Source organism: Pelobates fuscus, chromosome 8 (assembly GCF_036172605.1).
Source record: "Pelobates fuscus isolate aPelFus1 chromosome 8, aPelFus1.pri, whole genome shotgun sequence".
NCBI classification, from domain to species: Eukaryota; Metazoa; Chordata; class Amphibia; order Anura; family Pelobatidae; genus Pelobates; species Pelobates fuscus.
This window is the reverse complement of record NC_086324.1, coordinates 153,472,721-153,492,410: the sequence shown is the minus strand read 5'-3', so window position 1 is coordinate 153,492,410 and position 19,690 is coordinate 153,472,721. Positions and strand designations below refer to the sequence as shown.

Genomic DNA, 19,690 nt, shown 5'->3' with positions numbered 1-19,690 from the left:
TACTTGTTTTGCAGATGGACCTTGGTGTTCGTTAAGTTATGCCTTATTGGGGATTATTCACTAAATGCTGATAAGACATGTATTTCTTTTTCCCAGTTCTGCAGTTTTTATTTACATGTTGCACGTTGGTTTTTGGTCCACCATCTCGAGACTAATCCCTTTTATGTTTGTCTCTATAAATTTGTATCTTAAGTCTTTGAAGATATGTTTGCAACTCTGTTTTCTGGGTTTTTTTATGTTTGTATGCGCTTCAGATTTATTCTCATATTTGAAATACGATCAGTGTTTGTGCAAATTCCGGTACTTTAACACCTCTGGTATTCATGAAAATGTATCACTATCACCTTTCTAGATCCCTCTGCACCTTTCATTATCTTAACACAGTATCCACAATATCCCTAGGCAGTGGGAAATCCCAGTGCTTACCAGTGTTCCGTGGAAGTTTTTTTTTTTTTAGTTGTCTGGTGCTAAAAAAAAATCACGATCACTTTTCACATACTGGATTATGTATATGGGTGTTCTAAAGATTCCATTATTAATTCCACTTGCAAGGACCTCTTATGAAAACATGCTTGGAGATTGGCATTGGAGATATTGCCAAAGTCTTACTTCAAGCGCCTGGTCTCAGGTGTCAGACCAGGAAAAGTAGCTGTGTACTAGTCTATATACATAAAGAGTTATGCACTAAATTGAGAATTTTAGGGAAATAAATATTTGTGACCAAGTTTCAACATTCCCCATGTACGTTCCCAGATAATTGAGTAACCCAGGAACTGTGCCTTTCATAAACCTCATCTTATACCAGTCGGCATTTCAAATGGATAAAAAGGGACTAATGTTAAGGGTGTGCGTGGGGAAAGCGGGTAGAAATGTTGTGACTTTTTAATAACAATTAAAAAAAATGTAATTTAGAACAAGAACAATGAATGGTTTCTAAACACATTTAGTGTCGTTTAACCCCTTAAGGACCAAACTTCTTGAATAAAAGGGAATCATGACATGTCACACATGTCACACATGTCATGTGTCCTTAAGGGGTTAAAGACACTTTACTGGGAGTATTATTGCTGTGGAGCTCTGTTATACACACAAACACATACAATATGGAGCTCCTAGAAAAGCGGGTCAAAGGGGTTTATCCTCAAAATATTGACTGCCCCTCCTATATAGGGACACTTGGGATGTATGTCATCTATACTTAGCCACCACCTGCCTTTGTTGTAAGATAAAAGATTAAATTAGGAAACAAAAAAAATAATAATGGTAGGCCTTACAGGAAACACAAGTTGATCTCTCTGGAATTTCTGGGTTGTAGCTCTGCTAACTGGACACCACGTCCCATCAGTGTGTGTTTCTTACTAAGGAATTCTGAGAATGAGGCCCTAATGACCTCTTTCTGTGTCCCATAAATCAGCCTGTTTCCTCCTTGTACACAAGCAGGGCTGTGTGCAGTGCTTAGCGGCCCTCTTCCCATAGCATGGTGAACTGACTGGATCACAGGCACTTGCTGCAGCGGATAGCTGTGTGTGTAGAAAGGCTGAAATTGGACAATCTACCTCCGTGAACTTGTTCCCACACTCTTTTACAGTGTGTAAGTAGCACATGCTCCCAGGCGTGGAGGACACTATTAAAGACTTGAAATGGAAGTTTTGCATTGACTGCTTGCGAAACCTACAGTATCGATTTTGTTTCTGTCCATTCCATCTTGGAATGTGCTGGGGGCACTGTTGGTGGTGTATAAATAAATGATAAAGATTCAGCTCAAACATTTATATTCCTCAGCTGCTAGCTCCCTTTTAGAAAGGTGCATGGCCAAAATTTCAAGAAAGACCGCTCTCACTGTTTTGGGCAATGTCTTTTGTGCCAACTTGTGAAACAGCAAGTCTCCATATCATCTCCAGCCACTAAATTTACGATTAGAGATGGTTGCTCTTTTTGACAATAAGGGAAAGCTAAAGTGACTGTAGTTTCACTAAAGAAAGAGGAACACAATATAGTGCAATATCGTACACAATAACCACTCACAATTTCCCATTGGCCACTCACTATTTTTTAGTATAAATGAAGCCTTCATATAATCCGTGTCAGGAAGTTATTCTCCTTCGTTTGCCACTCCAATATCACATACTTTGGGACAAAAAGGAATAAAATGCAAAGTGTGAAACAAAGACCAAGTAAAGTGCAAAAATTAGTCTTTATTACTTGCACATAGTGTCTTTTTTTTTCTATCAAACCTGTGTCTTACCTGCACTAATGTTTCTTTAACCCCTGTATCACAACTCAACTTTGAATTCTATGTGTCGTCTTGCTCAGAAATGCTTTAGATTTGAGAAAGGGAGGTTCTCCCAAAAGCTTATCATTAAAAAATTCTGTTAATCCCAAAAAAAAGGTATTACAAGGTATTAATTGTATCAGTTTTTGTTTACATTTACTTATACATAGGTAAGAAACCGCAAATAAAAGGTCCTACGCATTTCGCCACTCAGGGACAAATGCTGTATATACAGTCAAATGAAGAAAAAAGTCTCCCTCTCTAACCCAGTCCTTATAAATCCCAACCTGATTGCTCCAGCATCATTTTCATAGGTTCCATATGTTTTTTCTTCAGGTGGAACTGATCTTTTCCCCTTCACTTCCGTGTTCCGCCTCCTTCACGTCATCACGTTTTGCAAGCCGGTGTGTTGAAACATCCTACTTCCTCAAACCATGATGTTTACATCATCGTGTGGTCCATGCAATGACGTATGTGTGGTTTCCCTTGCGTTCCATTGCAAGGAAAATCTCAATTTAATCAGGGCCATAATATGGTCTTCCTCTTTTCTTTAGTGGAACTACCCTCATATACTACATATTTGCAATTGGAAAAATTGTAGGAGATCTGCTGGGTAGTCTCTTCTACTTAAGGAAATTTTAAACCTTTTTTTTTGGACACTTTGCACTACATTAACCCCTTAAGGACACATGACGTGCCTGACATGTCATGATTCCCTTTTATTCCAGAAGTTTGGTCCTTAAGGGGTTAAGGGGTTTGTGTTGATTTATACATTTCTCGGCAAAGCTAAAATGGACAATAGGTAATTTGCATTGACGTCAAGTGCACATATCGACTCTCTAAACGTGCCAATGTTATCATTTCACCGTAGTTTCGTGCCAAGTCACAGTTCGTGTCAATCACAGCAGCATGTTTGTATGTGAAGGATATTTGGCATTAACACTGGAGAGACCTTTAGAATAGGTTTCTGCAGGATGTAAAAAAAAAAAAATGGCACGGTGGATGGTAATACCTTTAACAGACCACAGACAAGCTGATTAGAATACCAGATTTACTGATAGACAATTCTAAAAATGTAAAAAGGCTGTTCCACTATTGCTGCTCTTAAACTCTATATTTGTAATTAAATGATATGGTAATGTAATCTGGTAAAGTTGTGTGTTGCTAGATCTCTTTATTTAGCTAACAATTCTGATATAGCGCTCTTATTCTCAACTAGGCTGATGGATGAGGCCTAAACTAGTGTTCTTTCGAGCTTGCACCAACATAAATAATCAGTTTATGCCACATGTAAACATTCCCAGGGCTTTGTGGCTAGCCTGGAGCTCTTGCAGGATTCGGTAATAGTGGCGAGGCAGAAGAAATATATGGTTTATCCGGTACCTTAAAACTATACAAATTGAAACTCTTGGGGTGGGGGAGGTGAAACCATGGTAGCACATATTGGGTTAAAACATGATTTTGACATTTTGGTGATAAAATTAAAGTGACATAAACAATATAAAACGTACAGCAGAGGGGACAGTTAACTGGACTCTGGACATGTTTCACACCAGCAGCTGATATATATATATATATATATATTTTTTTTTTACTTTAAATTTGACACATTTTTCTGGAATTTTGCAGTGTGAATGAATACTGTGTTTTGCTACCACGTTTTTTTTTGTTAGTGTGCATCCTGTAGTCAGTCCAGTAAACAGTCTTCACTGTGAGAATGTATGGGATTACACCATTCAAATAGGCTGTTGACACTGAGGATTTGTCTGCTTCGAGCTGAACTGTGGAATAGGAGCATCGAAGGGATCATGCCAAGGGGTCCTTATATTTTACCATCTTTGCCAACCCAACCTACTAATGCTGTTCGCATTATCTGATGGTACCAAAAAGGTCTAGTTGTAGCTCTCTATCTGATTGCATGATGATAAAAATGTTTAATTTTAATTCCTTTTTTACAGCCACATCACCGAGAGTCTCATCAGAGCTGGAGCAAGCCAGACCCCAGACCAGCGGGGAGGAAGAACTGCAGTTACAGCTTGCTCTGGCTATGAGCAGGGAGGCTGCTGAGCAGGTGAGCCAAGTTCCTAATGCAAGTAGGGGGTGAATTCCGAGGCAGTGTGATCATGTAATGTATCCAGATTATGGAATCCTTAACTAGATAACTGGGGGCACATTCTATTGCCACACACAAGCAGTGATGTATGTCTGTGTATAAATATGTATTTTTTTTAACTCTATGGTTAAGATAAACCAGATTGATTAATATTTTAAAGGGCATCATTTTAGTTTGCAAGGGCCAGAACCCACATATAGTTATTACTGGCAAGGCCTTAAATGTGAGTCTAAAAATGGTCATTCTTGGTTATGACCTCATGGACCCTGGCTATTTTTTTTTTTGTTTTTAAACTAAACCCATGACTAGATGGTTGCATTCTGCAAGCTGCTTCTACGTTGTTTTTATCTGTTTGGGAACGAACGACCCTAGAACCTGTCTCGGTCAGTTTATCTCTTTCATTATCCGTTTTTTTTGGAATCACAGAGCCTCACTTTCCAACCCCCATTTTCTCTCTTACTGCAGGAGGAACGTATCCGGCGAGGTGATGACTTACGGTTACAGATGGCCCTGGAAGAGAGTCGTAAAGACACCATTAAAGTCCCCAAAAAGAAGGCAGTGAGTGTTTTTCTACATTCATCTGCCCCTTCTATTGTCTACGTGTATCATTGCATGTCGTACAGCAATAGTGGACAGGAAACAGTCGTGCAGATTGTATTGCAGTGGAGATGATAAAAAAACCAACTAAAAAAAAAAAAACTGGTTACTGACATGATTTTTTCCTAAATCTGACCTGTGTATAGAAGCGTCTACATAAAAAGAGATGGCTTCCACCTTTTAATTCCTTCCACCTGCCCCACCCCAAGAACAAAACCTGCTACCGCAGACTTCCAACCTATTGCTTTGCAAAAAACGAATCTGCAAAGCTTAATGGGAATTGTAGTTTATTGAGTGCAGGGGGGACTAATGGAGGGAGGGGAAGAATGTATGGTCAGTAAAATGATGAGTAAATCACTTGGGTTAATTGTGATTTAATCTGCCATTCTGGTATAATCACCAGTCTTACATTGGGTTTGTGCCTTTTTATTTTTTTGTGGTCTTGTTTTGCTTGTACTTTTTCTCCCTCTCTTTTAATTACATACAAAGTCCTTTATTTATTCTCTCATTAGCAGCAACCAACGTCTTTGCTGGACTTAATGGACGCACTACCATCTGCGGCTGCTGCACCACAGAAATCAGAGCCTTGGGTGGCGCCCGCAGGTGCAACAGCAGGGGCAGCAGCCGCTACAGTCACCAAGAATCCGCCTGACCCATGGGGAGCACCAGCCTCCTCTCCAATCGCTTTGGTGGATCCCTGGCAATCATTTGGTAAGATTCTGGTCTGGAGTGGGAGGATGCATAGAGAGATTAAGTGGAAGACTTACCAAAGTGTGTCCTAGGCAGTTTTTGTGCCGTGTGAAATGTCAACAGATGGCAAACTAAACGTTTCCGAGCACCTTGATAAACCTTCCCATCAAAATACAGCACTAGACCAGCAGTTACATTTACAGCATCCACAGGGAACATTTATCAAAGTGTTTTGAAATATGATGGTTAAATTCTGTCATCATTTGATCATATTTAGTAAAATATGTTCTAAAAGTGAGGATTTTATTCATAGTAAACTTTGTGAAGATTTCCGTTTCAAAATAAAAGTGATTTCTGTTGTAAATGGCGGCAGAAAGATTGATAAATCACGAACACAGGAAGCACTTCTGGCCATCTGAGTGACTGCCTCTAGAGATATTACTAAGCACCAACGCAAACACTGCATTTTCTCTGAAAAGCCTGCAGGGACATGCTTTATACACCAGAACCACTACATTAAACTGTAGTGGTTGTGGTGACTATAGTGTCACTTTATTTACGTTGTCCTGTTGGATATATCTGACTGCTGATGTGTGACATCCATTCCATAAATCCATGTTATTTAATTTTAATTTTCTTGATTTTTATATTATTTAGCAGGAAGAAAGGCAGCTGCTCCCAATGACCCTTGGGGAACCAACCCCACCTCATCTATACAGTCTCTTCCAAAAAACACAGACCCTTGGGCTCCTTCCCAGTCAGCAGCTGCAGCCAATGCTACCGCAGACCCCTGGGGACCTACACAGGCTATTAAGAGCAGCACATCAAATACAGGTAAGATTGCAATGTCCTTCACCCTTCAATGCTGCAATATGGTGTGTGTCCAGAGGAGGAGCTGTGGTTAAACCTGTGGGTTTTGTTTTTACTTTAAAAAAAATAAAAATAACGTTTCAGTAAAAATTTAAAATGCCAACATTTGTGGTGAGGAACCCATTTTTTTTATTTTTTTATTTTTTTAAACCTCGGTATCTAATTTTAGTAATGCTGGTAAATCTCTGCCAGGATGAGGCATCTCAATTCTAGTTTGCAACTTGTTGAGCAGAAGTTATGTTATATTAATAGAGGACTTCTTTTTATTTTTTTTTTATTTTTTTTTGCAGTACGAGTAGGTTTTTGTTTGTTTTCTTGGCAGGTGGGTCTCATCACGAATGTTGCACCGTAACTGATGTGTAACCTAACCTGACCAGCACTATTTGTATGTGGGTGGACATGCTTAAAAAAATAAAAAATAAATGAAAAAATACCTCGATATTAAAACAGTAGCCTAAAACTCATGCTGAATTTGTGTGAGCAACTCAACACTACAAATGCACTCACATAATAATTATTGACAGGAGAATTATCTGCAAGAATAACCCAATGAATGTTCTTACACTCCATTCCTATGATCACTTATTGTGCCTGCCAACTAATTCAGAATTTATAGGTAACGTTATTTAATCTGATACATTTTGGAATACTATGATATGGAACATACAGATATCACTCTAATCCTTTTCTTTTCGGAACAAATACCCTTTACATAGCATCTCTGAAAGACTCCCAGGATCCTATATAGTAATATGCAAATTAGCTCACATCCTCATTACTCTTTTAGGCCTCCTAAGCAGAAACCTGCATTGTTTAAATGTAGTTTCCGGATCAAAATATTGCTATGTATGAGAACCGTATGCTCGGTCACAGCCAGCTGGTTTGGCTTAACAGGTCTCCCTAATGTGGCTATGGCTTTTAACTTTGAATAAATAACTAGAAATGACATTTAACATAGCCTTCTTGTGTGTTATTTTGTAATTTTCCACTTCCGTATTAACAATATCCATTTCCTCTAGATATGGACAGCATCGATTTAGATAACTGGCATTCTCCGCTCATCCCTGCTGACGTAATATGATTGTAATTGATATTGTTAATGCAGAAGTGGAAATTGGTTTAACCACAACTGATGATCCCTAGGCTGGAGAACGTGCTCTCGGGTTTACCAAGTTCCACTTCTCCATTAGCTATTTCAATTTCATCTGCATTCGGAGGACATGGATAGCTCGAGCATGTCAGTGCTTGTTGTTTTATCCCATACCAAGTACATTTTTATTTTTCTTTCTCTCAATCTTTTTTTATTTTACTAAGGCAAATGTTTCCCCTCCCCCTGCCAGTCTTCTTTTTTTACTTTCACTTTTCATGCACTATCAATATTTTATTTTTATTTTATTTTTTTCACACTGACAGCAACTAGTGGTGCTACCGCCCCAGTCAACCAAGTGATCTAATTTGGTTGTTGCAGCACAGATAGGATATCCGCTACACCAGGAGTAAGCAACCTTCTCCAGATGTTGTGGACTACACTTGCCAGGATACTTTTACTTTGAGTAGTATATGTTGAACTGCACTCACTCCCACAAATCTGAGCCAGGGTGCTTGCTGAGCCGGAATCAAACACCAGATTTCCAAACATTAGTAAAGTAATAGAGGTCCAGGCACTCCTTGGTTCAAGACAGGCACTTTATTAGGAACCACAACAGCAACGTTTCAACCCCAAAAGCTTGACAAAGACCTTTTGGGGTCGAAACGTTGCTGTTGTGATTCCTAATAAAGTGCCTGTCTTGAACCAAGGAGTGCCTGGACCTCTATTACTTACTAATAATACTTTTACTGTCATAATGCTGGCAAACCATCAAAGAAGATGTAGTCCACAACTGGAATGCCGAAGGTTGCCTACCCCTGAATTACACTGATGATTATATTGGCTGCGTGCCTTCATGAAGACCGGCACAGTGAGGACTGAAAGGTATTCAAACCAGCACACAGCAGTGGGGACACCACATTAGGTATCAGGACACTCTAGTGTTTGGTATACATGTTTGCATTCCTAATGTTACAGGGTCCCTTTAAGTAGTGCTCGCCCTCCCCTACTTGGCTTACTTGTCTAGTTTCCTCATCTTTCCATTACCGTGAGAGGCGGTGCTGGGTTTTATTTATTAAGAATTCTTTCTTTTTCGCCAATAATTTTCAGGAGAAGGCAGGTATGATCACTTTGGTTGTTTAGTTTTATTAGTGTTAGGAGACCCATTTTGATCCTTAACTACTGTACATTGTTTTAATTTATTTTGGTTAAGTGTACTCTATATTTTATGCGCCTTCTGCTAGTGCATACTGGAAGGCATGATTTGTGTCTGTTTGTTTTTCATTTAAAAATTTTAAAAATAAATAAATCGTGACTCTTCCTCAAATATACTGAAAGGCTTGAATACATGCCCTAATTTTGTCTTGTATATCGTAAAAAACACAATCAAAACTTTTTTTCCCCCCTCAGTTACTTTTGTATATATTTTGTTCATCCATCGTGCTATAAAGCAAAATATGTTGGTGCGTTATAAATAATAATTATTTCTTGCCCTACAGGAGGGACTTCTTTCGACCCCTTCAGTAACTTAAATGGTTCGAAGGACGACTTCTCAGAATTCGACAGCCTTCGGTCCTCCTCCAAAGTATCAGGTACTTAATGCAAGGTTGTCCCTGACTTTTAATCGAGACCTTGACAGAAAGAAAAAAAACAACAAAACAAAAAAAAAACTATATTTTCTCAGCAAGTACCCAAGTGCCCCTAAAGCCGGTTAGAATTTATCCGTTGAACATGTGCATCTGGTGCTTAGTTTGGTGCTGTGCCAAGCAGAGCATTCAGAACATTCCAGCAGCAGTCTGGATGCCGTGAAAATTCTCCATTTGTTCTGCCTGGAAATCACGCAGTGAAATATGATGTATCCCAGGTGCCTATGGGGGTAGGTTAGCCTCTGTGTTCAACATCTGGCGGCAAGAGACCGGGGGTGTCCTTGGCACCAGATAAACAGTAGTCCTGCATGCGGCAGGAAGAGCTTGTTAGCTGGAGGTCAGGGGTCCCACATGTGCTGTCTTAATCCCTCCTACAGTTCTTGGTCTTTTTACAGATGAAACTGAAAGTTTTTTTTTTTTTTTCTGCCCCTAAATTTTAAACATCTCTTGGAGCATACGGACAGAAAATGAACAAACGTATTGAATTTAATATGTAGCAGCTGCACCCACACCTGTCTAATCAATGTAGGCTATGATAATGTTAATTTTCTTTTATGGACAATTTTTTTTTTTCTTTTCACTCTTTCAAGTAAATATGTTTGTTGAAACAAAATGGAGTCTTATGTTCCTTAACCCCTTAAGGACACATGACGTGTGTGGCACGTCATGATTCCCTTTTATTCCAGAAGTTTGGTCCTTAAGGGGTTAAATTGCAGTCTGAGACGTTCCTGGGAACAGTTGTTATGATTAATAAAGTATCATTGGACAAACTGTATACACACGGTGGAAACTTGGTGACCAATTTTTAAATGCAGCAAATGAAAGTAGCTTAAAAGGGGCACCTACAGCTACGTAACAAATATGGCGTGCTGCAGCGTTTGAGCAGTATTAAACAAAACTTCCCACAATCAAACTCCACATTGAATTAAAAAAAAAATCGTAACCACGATAACAAATCCGATGTACTAGAATTTAGAAAATCATGGGGAAATAAAGAACTTTCTTTGTCAGACGCGACCGATCCTTGTTAAACTGATCTGTTGCAGTTCAGTGCCGTGCTGTTTTGTTGGAACAGATCACTTTAAGACTTGGACATAATCCTATACTAGATTGTTCAGATTTGCCGAGAATGTTGCTTGACTGGCTGCCTCCTTGTATTCCGGAATGTTAGGTATGTTATCTCAAATAAGAAGGTGAGGAGTCTGATGAGCTGGCGTAGGCTTTACAGTCTCTATCCCTTTTTTAGCATAGACATTTTTATTTTTTAAGCCTCAAAAAAAAAAAACATTACTCAGTTTAACGTCAAAATAAAGGAGTGTTGTATTGTTTTCTGGAACGGTTCAGCAAAATTTAGATTTGTTTAAGTTTTTCTTTCATTTGTTGTAAAAGCTTGTAGAAGGAAGTGTCTAAGAGCAAAAATGGCTAAATTGATAAAAATCAATGTGTAGACCAAAATAGTCAAACTGCAAACAGAGCTGATTTTTTTTTATTTTTTTTATTCAAGTTCTGCTGCTTTGACCTAACATTGCAAATTAGTTTACTGACTTTGACCATTTACACGGTCTGAGACACCTCCAAACCCTGTGTTTTGTGGGGATTATGTCAAAAAAAAAATGGCAGGGAGATTGCTCTCTTTAGCAAGCCAGTGCCATGTAATTGCACAGAAACCAGAATTGTTTTCCTGACACTATTTATGTCACCGCAAGCTCTATAATAAGATTTGTATTCGGTCTGATAGTTGTTGGAGATTTATTCATACTCAGGAGGTGCTAGTAGTAAATTCATTAAAGGAACACTCCACTGGTTTTCAGTGTTTAGTAGATATACTCCCAACGAAAACATGGATTTTTTTTTTGGGGGGTGCGGGGGGCGGGGGTATATGAATGAATAGCTTGCAAAAGCTGCAGATCTCTTGTCTGCAGCCTTTGCAAGCCCTCCTCTCTTAGCCCAGCCCATTTTCGGTTTGTGCCGGCAGGTTGACCATTCAGAGACATGTCCTTGTAAAGCCTCTGTGGTTGAACTGCGAGTACGTACTCGTGTGTCTTTCCATTTACAGACTTCTCAATGAGCTGCAGTAGAACTCATTAAGAAGTATTAGGCATGCTTGAGCCTAGCGTACCTGCGCCACATATCACGAATGGAAGCAAAAGAAAACCTTCTCAGCTTTCTGACAGTGTGGAGGTGTTGCAGCACCTACTTATAAAAGTGCCAATTTCTACTAAAATCGTCTTTTATAATTTAGAAAAAATAAATAAATAAAAATCTAAGAATCCGGATACACGAAGCACTCCAGCAAGCTTCATCCTTTAACTGTGTTCGGCCCTAAAAATGTTTGAAGTTCTGAATGACTCCTGCATGTTGAGCTTCACGTTGTGTAATTGTTCGTAATTCCTTATCATGTTTCAAAAGAATTCTCGAGATGTGTTATTTATATATTTTGCTTGTGTTTGCAGCCGATTCCATTTCCACGTTACCGTCCTTGCGCAGTGGAACTACGAGCCCAGATCTGTTTGACTCTCAGTCTGTGAATATGAGCAACAGCAAGCAGACAATCGCTCGGAAAACGCCAGAGTCTTTCCTGGGGCCCAACGCAGCTTTGGTGAATCTGGACACGCTCGTAACCATGCCCTCGCAACCTCCTCCTACATTCAACCCATTTTTAGCTGCAGGTAAACATCCTTTACTTCTGAATTTTGCAGATGACAAAAGCCCACTTCCTTGGTGCTAATTAACGAACTAATCACAAAATTCTACTTTCTTAACGTGTTTTCAAGGTAAAATTAAGCTACATTTTTCTGTTTAAAAAAAAAAAAAGGGCCCTTTTAATTAATTAATACAATTAAAAATAGTTTTTTAATTAAATATTAAATTGTGATGAATTGAAAACCAAACTGCAAAATTAAGTGTAAACTAAACAAGCTGTGACTATATCCTGGCCTGGTTTGGTTGACACCCATTGTGTATCGGCGCTATATAAATAATAATAATAATAATCATATAGAGTTGATGCAGAATGTAGAAGTAGACAACGCAAACTCAATTTGAAAACGTGAGCCCAAGGCAAGAAGAAACCTCACCTTAACCCTTTGCTACACCTAGCAAGCAGAACACTATCCTTAAGATTTTGTATCTTGTATTCTAATGTTTATCTCTATTAACCCTTTCAGCAGCAGGGGAGAGGCGCAATACACTCTGCAGGCACTAACATGGGGTTATACTAGGATGAGATTGGTCTCTGGTTCTCACTCTAAGCTATGTTTCTGCATTGCGGCCCAGGCTGTAGTGGAGTCCACTTTCTCAAAGCATTTTGTATTGTGCTATGGCATCAAGCCAGAGGCTCTTTAAAAGCCTTTTTTTCTTTTCCCCCTGTGCGTTTCCTGTCTGTCTGAAAATCGGAAATGACCTGTTTACATTTGAAATTCCTTAAATACCTTCGAGGCAACACCCAACCCCTGCCCCTCACAGCTACATACTCCGGCCTCCCACTAGTAGGAGGGGGGTCCACTCTCTTCCCCGGCTTTGAGATCGGATTGCTACCAGCACGCCTATCTGTTTTCCATTACTGGTCTTTTTTTTCCTTGTAATTCCTTGTAATGGTCCTTACAGTATAGTCCACGCAGAAAACACAATTTTTTTTCAGCCTTGGCCCAATCGGTTACTTTGAAACTTTACAAAAAGTATCAAATTGTTTTGTAGAGTGTGGTTAGCTGTGGTATGTACAGTGTTTCACATCTTTATTTCATTTTAGTAGCCATATCATTTACGGTTGAACTTGTGCTCTAATATTTGTTATATTGTAATTTTTTATTTTTTTTTAGTTAATAAAAATACAAAGAATTGATATTAACACTCTTATTTAGAAAATTGGGCAGACTAGATGGGCCGAATGGTTCTTATCTGCCGTCACATTCTAGGTTTCTATGTTTCTATTAAGGGCTTACATTTTGAAAATAATTTTTCATTATTATTATATATATTTTTTTATTTTTATTTATGTATTTTACTTTTATTAAATTTTTTAATTTTTACTACATATCCTTCATAACTACTGCTGGGTAAAGGATTAGCACGATCTCAACACCCATTTATCAGAAACTAGCTGCCTAGTCCTGCTTGTTATTAACGCATTTGAATAGTTTTTAATTTTCGTATTTCCTCATTGTGATGTGATTTGCAGGTTTTATAATAAAACTGTATCTCGACCCTGTCCATCTCCCCTTTTCATCTCTCTGTCACATAACAACAAATGTATTCAGTGCATGATGGGTTCTTACGTATGCTTACTTGTTAATTATTCCAATTGTGCTTATAATCTGATTGTGAGCAAGCATAGAAATTGAAAATGTGTCGCTTTACAGGATTGTACTTGTCATAATCCGCATCATAGTTTAGGTTAATGACTTCATTCATTAAAGGATCCAGGCAGCAAGCACTGTGATAGCTTCTAAAGAGGAATTGTCACATTTCTGTTTCTTTTATGCAGAGTCCAGTTCTTCTTGATTCTAGGCGGTCAGAGCTCCGTTACGTGTGTCCATTTAATGTAACATATTATTCGAATAGCCATGGATATGAACTTGGTGAACTGGGTATATGATGATAGCATAATTGTGAATAGTTTTTTAAATTATTGCCATATAGCCTTTATGCATGTCAATGTTGCTTTCCCATGAAAACTCCTCTTTAAAAAGTCATCCAACAGGAGTTCGGCCATTCTCCATCTATGTTTAGCAGTTTGGCATCATTTGTGGCTTAGCTTGCATCTACAACCCAACTGATCTGTGGGATGAGTTAGGGGTTACATTCCTTACACATTGTAACCGTGTGTATTGAATGTCTAGCCTTTTCAATGAAGTGAAACTGTTAATCCAAAAAAGCTCAAAAAGTTACATATCATGAATTTAACCAATTTTAAATGAATTACTCTCATGCAGGAGCCCCTTCAACAACAACAGTAGCTCCGCTTGTCAACCCTTTTCAAGTGAACCAACCACAGGCGCTCACTCTAAACCAGTTACGATCCAGTCCATTGATGGGAGTAAGCCAGTCTTTTAGCTCCGTGTCAACGCTACCACCTGCCGCTCCGACTGGACTAGCCGTAAACATGCCCATGGCAGCAACTTTGCCCCACCACAGCACCACCATCCCGCCATCGGCAGCACAGGCAATGAATGCCACCAACCCTTTTCTGCTATGAATGTTTGGAGTACCAGAGTGGAAATGTTGCCAGCAGCAGCCAAGGATGGTGTCCAAGGAATAACACTACATAATGCAAATACACTGCTTAGCTGTCATTTGGTTTTGTTTTTTAACCTCTACTCCTATTGAGTAACGAATTGCTGCTCCTTTCTTCAGGAATAGGGGGCACAGGATTGGTCAGGCCTGGGAGCTGAAGAAACTGTCCACTTAGGAGTGAGAACTGAACACCCCTCACCAAAGTTAGAAAACCATCTTTTTGTGTCCTTACAATGTTACAGCTTGTTGTGGGGTGGGGTGGGATGAAGTCCGTTCAGACACAACCCGGACCATGCCATGTCTGAAAATATAATGTTCACCTCGAGCGAGATATGGTTCACCTTTTAAACATTTTTTTTCTGGGAAATAAAATGTTTCACCTGTTGCTTTGGAAACAAAAATAGCTTGTGGAATTTCAATAATTGTGTCTTTTGGGGAAATCCAAAGATGGAGGAGAAATGGCTTAACAGATGCTAATTTCTTACACTGATTGTCTGAGGAATCCATAGTGAGGAATATCACAACATTAAATTCCTTATCTTCAATAACCATACACGGTTGTTTACTCTGTAAAATAATTCACATTAACTCGACAATACTATGTTTGTGGCTTTGTAGAAGAGTCTGAAGGTAAAATTGCAACAATGGTTTGTGTGTTCGATACCTATTACGTTGATTTATCCTATTGGCAGTAAACTGCAAACTTCCAATCCAGTTTTAATTCAAGGGCCGTAAAACAATGTATTCTTTATGGTCTTGATTACGTCAATGTTCCTGGCCTAACTTGTTCATGGTTCAATATAGATTTGTATAGCTTAGGCACATAATGTTAATGAGAACCAAACCTAGTGCAAGGATCCTGTTATAGACTGTCACGTGAACCAGCCTACAGGTTATTTTTAATGGTAGGTCTACCGAAACGAGGGATAGCCACCTCCACCATGCTTGGGTGTGACGTGTTAACTTGTAACAGGCCTATTATGAAATACAACACGTTGATGGGACCTCATCTAACTGCTCCTTTATCGTGTTAGCCTTACAAAATCCAGCAAACTGATATAGCATTTTGAAAAACCCGTTCTATAGGTTTTGAGTCCTCTTCAACACCTCCTGATACATTTCTCTGTATATGGAAGTATTAGCACATTTTTTTTTCCAGTGGAACCATGTTTAATTGGCGTTTTAGACAGTTCGAAGAAAATTACTGGTAATGTGTCAGTTGCTACTAAGCTGTAATCTATATTATCCTCCGACAGATAAATCTAATCTACAGTTGTACATGTCATAGGATGTTAAAGGTGTGTAGAAAGAAAACACACTGTTCCTTGTAAACTGGGCAACACTGAGTTTAAATCTAGACCACTTGTAATTAAAGAATGTATAGCTGTTAGGATTATTTTAATTCTACATTCTGCCATTTTAACGTTTATCCTGCCGTATATCGTAGCATATGCCAAAATATTATTCTGGTTTCTTGTAATTCAAATTTTTAAAATAACGTGCCTGTATATATATATATATATATATAGATAAGAAGCAGATTAAATTAATACATATATATATATATCTATATAAATAGCTCCTCATCCCTTCACTATATTTATTTAAATTCTAGACTTATGTTCATTAGTCAGAGAGTTAAAGGAACACTATAGGGTCAGGAACACAAACGTGTATTCCTGATCTTGTAATGTTAAAAACAATATATAACCCCCATGAACCTCCCTTGCCCCCCTTAGGAATAGTAAAATCATAACTTTTTTTCCAGTGCTACGCGGGTCAGCCGACTTAACCCCTCATACGCCACCTTGGCTAACATTATCAGAATTGATGATCTCAGCCAATCACAATACTTTCCCATAGGACTGTTTACGACAAGAGGCGTGGCGACGGGTGGATCCAAACGCCATCCTAGCCAATCAGCATCTTTTCTTAGAGATTAATTGAAAAAAATGCATCTCTATGGGAAAAGTTCAGCGTCTCCATGCAGAGCGTGGATATGCTGAATATCAGTGCTGCACACTGTGCAGCACTGACTCAGGAAGCACTACTAGTGGCTGTCTGAGGAGGCCACCTCCTAGGCTGTAATGTAAACACTGTCTTTTCTCTAAAAAGGCAGTGATTACCAGCAAAAAGCCCGCAGGTACTGACTATACTCACCAGAACAACTACATTAAGCTGTAGTTGTTCTGGTGACTACAGTGTCCCTTTAATAAAAATATGCGACATTTAAGCACAATTGGCAAGATAAGGAAAAACTCTTTTAGCCTAAAATGTTGCTTCTTTGTAGCCAATAAACTAAAGTATTAGGTGAATAACCCCACTCCCTCTTTACACACACACACACACACACACACAGTATTGGCAGCTGAAATGCCAGAGTTATGCAATACTCCTTCATTGTCATGGTATTACGCTACAGTTAAACAGCATCAAAATGGCATCCATGTTCTTTAAAATATGTGCAATATGGGCAAGTCATGCTGATGGCATCTGTTCTGAGATTCCCTGGCTTTTGAGCTACTTACCTGTCAGATGTCTACTCTTTTGGGAATAGTAGTTGCTGTCCTGATAGAACCAATGAAAGACCTCCCATCATTTAAATGCTGTGAGTAATGGCATGTTGAAATGGACTCACCTAAAAATAAGTAGCTGTTGCCTCCGCTGTGTGCAGACATGAACTCGCCTGAAACTTTTCCATACCATTCACCTGAACCCAGCAGCATTCCTTGCATCTTGAACCTTATTAAGTGCATTGTTACATTTATGGAAAGCCACGACTGTTGGCGTTTGGTGCTGAATTCAGCCGAATATTTGAGCATCTCCTAATATCCACAGGGAGTACACTTAAGAGTTTTCGAGCGAGTTTTCTGGCAAATTCAGGTGAGCTGTGCATAACTTGTCTTGTGTTTTCCCTGTCTAAATTAGCACTTAATAGTTTGGACAGTGCTCAAAGGTAAAATTATTTCAATTCTTCTTTATTTTGAGTCTTTACATATTTATAAAACGATCTTCTCCAAATTTACGCAGACATTTTATGGCGGCCCACCGTAAATGGAAAGAAAGGGAAATAATAATTGCTGTGAAAGTTAAGTTCATTTACTTTAACCCCTTAAGGACACATGACATGTGTGACATGTCATGATTCCTTTTTATTCCAGAAGTTTGGTCCTTTAACCCCTTAAGGACACATGACATGTGTGACATGTCATGATTCCCTTTTATTCCAGAAGTTTGGTCCTTAAGGGGTTAAAGCTGTCAAGTTGAGGAAAATTCCCCAATTTCAGTTTCACTATTTGGGCCTTAAATTTGGAAATCACATTTAATTCCTGACAATTCTCACTAACCCTGCCAGTTGTTCTTTAGATATTTTCTTGAATACCTTCCTAACGACAATTTTCCAACAACGGTATCTGTTCCATATGCAAGAAAGTCACTCCCCCCACGCTCACCCACCGTAGTATTTGTAATCTGTATTTTTATACAGTAGAGTGCAAGGGCAGTGATATGAAGTTATCATTTTTTGAATGCTCCAATCATAACTTTATTTAAACATATCCATACAAATTTAACTTTGATTTAAACGTTCTCCATTCTGTGTCCTGAATAAAATGCAAAAATATTTTGTTAATGCCTTCTTTATGTGTGATCGAGGAGATCTATATGCTGTTGATCTGCTCTGGAAACCCAAGCTCTAGTGAAAATAAATTATCTGCAGTCATCAGAATCTGAGGCTTCAAGAGGCTGTTTTACGTACTGATCTTAAAAAGGAATCCAATCATTTTTTTTTTTTTTTTTTTTTTAAGTATAACTTTCAGTTGCTCATATTCTATCACAAATTAAATATTAGGTGATATAATGTTTAACCTGATTAATATTTTCTTCAGGCAGGACTAAGGGAGGTCTTTTGTCCCATGACACGAGGTAAGGGAACTGATAGGTTGAAAGTTTTGGGGGTTGGTTGTATTATATAACGTTTCATGGATTCAAAATATTTTTTTATACCTAAATAAAATTTGCAGAAAGGATAACATTCATTATTTTTTTTTGTTTCTTCAATCAAATTTTTGACAATCTAGGCATTTCATTATATGACTGTCCTAATGTCTGCAATGAGAAGTTAAAGAGCATATGCCAGAATTAGGTTATGTGCTACATAGGCCTCAATTTACTAAGCTTTCCAAATTATTTAAAGGGTCACTATATGCACCTAAACCACTTCATCTCAATAAAGTAGTCTGGGTGACATGTCCAACCGGTTTTAACCCTGCGAGTGAAATCATTGTCGTTGTGCAGAATGCAGGATTTAAATATCTATACTGGCTGTCACTCAGACAGCCATTCGAGATGCTTCCAAAAAGCCGAGTAAAATTCTGTATCTGCCAGATGTTCTTAGAAGGACCATTTGATTGGTGCAGCACAGCGTATACCCGCGCATGCACAATAACCTCCCAAAGCTGTGGAATTTCTGAGATCATCAATCTCGGAATTGTTTAACCTTTAAAGTCTGTGTTCCAGCACCAGATCTCTCTGCCCCTCTGTCCTTCCATTTTCTCAAAATCTGTAAACCAGAAGGTTTTTTCCAGCATTGGGCAGCAGCGGTGCGGATTGGTTGAGAACGGTCAGCTGACTCAGCCAATCAGTGACTCCCCATTCATAAAACTGGCTTGAAAACCTATGTACCTTTTTCAAGCTAGTTTCGTTAATGGGGAGTCCCTGATTGGCTGAGAGCGCCAGCTGACCGCTCTCAGACAATCTGCGCAGCCGCTACTGCCCAAAGCGGCAAGAGCCTTCTGCTTTCCTGATTTTTGAGAAAACCGGAGCAGAGAGATCCGGTGCTGGAACACACACTTTGGGGTTAAACCATTCGAGAACCGTGTAACCCCTAAAGTTAAGCCTGCCTTAGGGAGCTCTGGGCACCATCACAACTTCATTTCGATAAACTTGGTCCTTTAAACTGGTCCTTTAAATTGAGGCCATAATCCACATACAAGTCAGCCGGGTTTATCTGAGCTTAAGCAGGACTTTCTAGGCACGTGCTAAATGACAGTAATTTATTTGGGTTTCATTCAGCAGAAATCCATAGTATCATTATGTTTCTTGATATTTGTTCTTTAACTTTACAATATGCTCTAGTCACAAGTTTATATTGCCAAAATTATTCATTTTCTCTTTGGGATCTT

General features: G+C 38.8%; 1 protein-coding gene across 3 annotated transcripts in view; it reads left to right on the top strand.

Moving 5' to 3' along the window:
• EPN2 (epsin 2) overlaps positions 1-15,516 on the top strand; it is a 67,114-nt gene extending 51,598 nt beyond the window's left edge. For 2 of the 3 annotated variants that reach the window (XM_063430442.1, XM_063430441.1), the window contains exons 3-9: positions 4,231-4,343; positions 4,848-4,943; positions 5,495-5,693; positions 6,330-6,506; positions 9,129-9,221; positions 11,729-11,944; positions 14,207-15,516. In XM_063430442.1, the coding sequence (XP_063286512.1) occupies positions 4,231-4,343; positions 4,848-4,943; positions 5,495-5,693; positions 6,330-6,506; positions 9,129-9,221; positions 11,729-11,944; positions 14,207-14,469 (1,157 nt within the window). In that variant the 3' untranslated portion in view covers positions 14,470-15,516. The remainder of the gene's footprint in view (positions 1-4,230; positions 4,344-4,847; positions 4,944-5,494; positions 5,694-6,329; positions 6,507-9,128; positions 9,222-11,728; positions 11,945-14,206) is intronic. The other variant, XM_063430443.1, reaches the window with a different exon arrangement.
• The last annotated feature ends 4,174 nt before the right edge of the window (positions 15,517-19,690 follow it).